Source organism: Protomyctophum parallelum, assembly GCF_964188405.1.
Source record: "Protomyctophum parallelum genome assembly, chromosome: 15".
Lineage (NCBI taxonomy): Eukaryota > Metazoa > Chordata > Actinopteri > Myctophiformes > Myctophidae > Protomyctophum > Protomyctophum parallelum.
The window spans coordinates 3710718-3715717 of record NC_139710.1 but is presented as its reverse complement, the minus strand read 5'-3'; the positions used below and the strand labels follow the sequence as shown (position 1 = coordinate 3715717).

The 5000-nt window shown below is 42.0% G+C and overlaps 1 protein-coding gene across 1 annotated transcript; it reads left to right on the top strand.

Annotated features, from left to right (window-relative positions):
* Positions 1 to 130: 130 nt before the first annotated feature.
* Positions 131 to 4274, top strand: LOC310872708 (uncharacterized protein; the record flags this gene model as incomplete). Its single annotated transcript, XM_083784751.1, has 4 exons — positions 131 to 135; positions 2258 to 2450; positions 3067 to 3225; positions 3914 to 4274. 4 exons carry the CDS (start codon positions 131 to 133, stop codon positions 3917 to 3919), a joined length of 363 nt encoding a protein of 120 aa, XP_083640877.1. The 3' UTR covers positions 3920 to 4274.
* Between the last annotated feature and the right edge of the window lie 726 nt (positions 4275 to 5000).

Genomic DNA, 5000 nt, shown 5'->3' with positions numbered 1-5000 from the left:
GCCTCTAGGCTGTAGAGCGATGCCATCAGTTTTCATATAGCACTAATTTGAGATTATCAATCTCCGTCTCGGGGCACATGACCGTGCACTTGAACTTGACGGTCATGTGCCCCAATATTTCCCCGAATGAATGAGGTATTTGGTATCGGCATAATACTTTTACGGTTCAGTTTTCCATAGCTTTACTTGATTGGCGCAAAAGATGTGTCTTGGATCGTAATTGCATTAAGCCAAGCCAAGCCAAGCCAAGGAACGTCAGGTTACGTTTTGAGCACTATAACCCCCTGTGCCAGGACGTCAATAGAAACGCTGGCACCTGGTCTGCGTTTCTATTGTAATGTACTGGCATGGATTGTGTTTTAACCCATTTTGCGCGGGCACCCCTTTTGGTGTTAGCATTACGTTCTGCTTTAGCTATTGAAAAATACTACAAGCTCATAGCGCGCCACCGAGTGGCGCGCTATGAGCTTGTAGGTCTGCTACTTTTTTGAAAAATCGAAGAGCGACTGACATAGAAACATAGCTTTTTCAGAAAACTGTCAGGATGTAGACATTTTTAGAATCTGATCTCAGGTCAGAATGGGTTAATAAAATGTAGGCTTTAGCACTAAATCATTGATCAGCATTAGTCTATCAAATGTACCGTAGGTCCTGGTTCACTTATTTGACTGACTGCTGTATATAAACGCCACACTGATGCTTTTCAAAGTGGGGGGGGCAGCCAGGGTGTGCAAGAGATAAGGAGCCAATTAGAAAAAGGCTCCAATAAGCCGTCGCTGCGTGACGTGTCGAGACGTTGTAGATCGGCTATTTTCAACATTTCTTTCTCCTACTTTTTATGGTTATTTCTTTAAACCATTCTGACCTGAGATCAGATTCATACGAGGTTTCCACTGGACACACACTGGTCTGATGAACCCATTCTGACCTGAGATCAGATTCATACGAGGTTTCCACTGGACACACACACTGGTCTGATGAACCCATTCTGACCTGAGATCAGATTCTAGAAATGTCAGTTGCTCTTCGATTTTTCAAAAATAGCAGACCTACAAGCTCGTAGCGCGCCACTCGGTGGCGCGCTACGAGCTTGTAGATCTGCTATTTTTCAATAGCTAAAGCATAACATGATGCTAACACCAAAATGGGTTCCCGTTCAGAATGGATTAATATGTTATTACCGTACATAATAATAATAATAATAATAATAATAATAATACATAAATAAAAAATACTTGGGCAAATTAGTAGCCCATACCTTTGCAGGATCAAGTGTGCATAATTTGCAATGTTTTCACCCCATTCTTAACTGGTTTGTTAAACAAGTGCGAGGTAGCCTATGATAATTTAGTCTTCGGTGACATCATGTTTTAGAGACATTTGGTCGTTTGTATGCGTGCGTGTGTGTGTGTGCGTGCGCTCCAGCCTTGAGGCCTCATCCTGTTTAGCCTGTTCTTAGTAGTAAAGTCAGGAGGTTAAAACAAACCGAGACTGGAGACAATGTTTACACTTTACTCTTCAGATGTCTTACTACATTTTCAGACAAAAATAAATAATACATGCATTCTATTAACCCATTCTGACCTGAGATCATATTCATACGAGGTTTCCACTGGACACACACTGGTCTGATGAACCCATTCTGACCTGAGATCAGATTCTAAAAATGTCAGTCGCTCTTCAATTTAAAAAAAAATAGCAGACCTACAAGCTCGTATCGCGCCACTCGGTGGCGCGATATGAGCTTGTAGATCTGCTATTTTATCAATAGCTAAAGCATAACATGATGCCAACACCAAAATGGGTGCGTTTTCAATAGCTAAAGCATAACATGATGCCAACACCAAAATGGGTGCGTTTTCAATAGCTAAAGCATAACATGATGCCGACACCAAAATGGGTGCGTTTTCAATAGCTAAAGCATAACATGATGCTGACACCAAAATGGGTGCGTTTTCAATAGCTAAAGCATAACATGATGCTGACACCAAAATGGGTGCGTTTTCAATAGCTAAAGCATAACATGATGCCAACACCAAAATGGGTGCGTTTTCAATAGCTAAAGCACGACATGATGCTAACACCAAAATGGGTTCCCGTTCCGAATGGGTTAAATTGTATTGTTGAGATGCACTGTGACGAGTAGATATGATTTACCTCGGTGGTACAGCTTTGTTCTGTTTTACCTTTACCTTCCTATATCTTGTTAATGAGAAATGTGGCCTCGGTGACCTAAGTGCTGTTTTGTTGTGAACAGGCTTGGCCGCACTGAACGCACTGGCAGGTATGGCTCCTCCTCTGAGCAGTCACATGATGACTCGGAGAGTCGCGAGAGACGCGACAGGGACCAGGAACGCAGTCACGACTCACGGCGCTCCGGAGAGGACCGACAGGACAGGCGGAGTGACCGCCACGAAGGAGAACGCCGCAGCAGCCGAGACAGTCCGGAGGTAATGTCACTGGGAATAATATCACTAATCATTAAGCCATTCTGACCTGAGATCAGATTCTAAACATGTCTATTACATCCTGACAGTTTCATTATTAACCCCATTCTGACCTGAGATCAGATTCTAAAAGTGTCTTCAATTAAAAAAAAATAGCAGACCTACAAGCTCATATCGCACCACTCGGTGGCGCGATATGAGCTTGTAGGTCTGCTATTTTTCAATAGCTAAAGCACGACATGATGCCAACACCAAAATGGGTTAAGCCTGTCAGCAACATGACATTTAACTTGATGATTAATTGTCATCCAAGTAATTGCGATTAATGATTTATTTTGTGTGTTTTTGACATTGAACATATAAATACAAATTAAATTTGCAGAGATGGAGACAAAACTGTGCAGAGATGGCAAATAACAAGTTACTGAGATATTTAATAATGATACTTAATAATGAGACACAGCATCGTCATGAGCTTGTGGATCTGTTTTAAATGTATGTTTGAAAGAGTCTATTATCTTCAATATGCCATTATGTAATTGTGACAGGCCCAGTGTCGTCAAGTGTAGCTTTGTTTTGATTACATGTTGATTAATTGCCCCGTGCCCACTGCCCACAGCCACGAGGGAGGAAACGGCGGAACAGCGATCGATCAGAAGATGGTTATCACTCTGACGGAGACTTCCCCGAGCAAGATTACAGGAGAGAGCAAGGGGACGACAAGAAGAGCAAGACCATCATGCTCTGGGGTCTGTCACTTCACGCCACAGAGGACCATGTAAGGCTTTCTACATCACTAATCCATTCTGACCTGAGATCAGATTCTAAAAATGTTCTTCTACATCCTGACAGTTTTCTGAAAAAGCTATGTTTCTATGTCAGTCGATTTTTCAAAAATAGCAAGCTCGTATCGCGCCACTCGGTGGCGCGATACGAGCTTGTAGATCTGCTATTTTTCAATAGCTAAAGCATAACATGATGCTAACACCAAAAGGGGTTCCCGCCCAAAATGGGTTAAACCCCAGAGGGGTTTAGGGGGGAAATCCGCAACATCAGAGTTGGAAGTTGAACCGGAGACCAATTGGGTCTCCATTAACCCACTGAGCGCTGTTCAGAGGTGGACAGCCGCTGCCCCTACCGGTGGGGGCAATGGGGCTTAATGCGTTTAGCAGACGCTCTTATCCAGAGCGACTAAAACGATTGCGGATAATCAGAATATGCAAAGTTACGCGTGAACAACAAGGTAAATAATAGAGGGAACTGTGATACCAGTTGCACAATGAACCTAGCATAATGGAAAGGTCAAAGATATGTTAAAGCTTAATGTGCGCACGGCTTTTAGGAGCTGTAGACTCTTTAAGTAACATTCAAAGATTGTGGATTAATTGTCTGGTTTGAGAAACTACTTGTTTATTTTATTTTATTCATTTACAGGTCTAACTTTTAATGTTTGTCTTGTGTTTTAGATTTGAGCTGCCATGGAGCAGCTTGAAGGCCCCCAGCCAGTGGATGTCAGGCTGATGAAGAAGAAGACAGGTGAGAACCATGTGTACCATAGGGCCATTCCTTCCCCCAGTCTTTGACCATAGGGCCAATCTGCTTCCGTTTTCAGACCCGTTTTGCCATAGCAACTGAGAATTACTTTTCATGATACGAATGGCTTAAAGAAAACATAAGAAATGTAACATTTAAATGTGGATCTAAGAGGTAAGGGAGGCACACTTTTTTGGTTGAATGTGGTTCTTGCTGTGGCATTCAGGAATTTATTTTTCTTTTCTTTTTTTGCTGTGGTAAAAAACCTAAATGGCCCGTTTTACTAAACAGGGCCTGGGTGGTGAAGCAGTTTGTGACAGTTTGCATAATATTGCCCATGGACTCTGACTAACACGCCTCCCGTCTATATCTGAATGCTGTCCCTAGGTATAAGCCGTGGTTTCGCCTTTGTGGACTTTTATCACTTGCAAGATGCTACCCGATGGATGGAGGCCAATCAGGTTGCTTCATAATCGCCAAGTCTAGTTTTTGGAACGATAACAAAAAATGCAACCAAAAAAAGTATCAAGAGACCTGAGATCAGATTCACACGAGGTTTCCACTGGACACACACTGGTCTGATGAACCCATTCTGACCTGAGTTCAGATTTTAAAAAATGTCAGTCGTTCTTCGATTTTTCAAAAATAGCAGACCTACAAGCTAAATTCCTAAATCTGTAGAGCCTGCACGCCCCATCTAAGGATTTGGTGCCTTGGCCCAGGGGAACCCCCATATATGTTTGGGAACCAGTATAGATTTAGATCTGCTTTTATGTCTCACTGCTGCAAAAGCATACACATTTATGTTCTAGAATGGCTCAAAACCTCAGCATATCAACGCTGTCAGGTGTTAACCTTGTATTTATATAATATTTCATCCTTTTGGTGTTTTTTCATAAATTCATGCCCTATTTTATAGTGTCAGATCTATAATCTATAACAGAAATAACAGATATAAGCTTGTGAGGTCCTAGATTTGAAAAATGTTCATGCATGTCACCTTTAATGACATGCACAAAA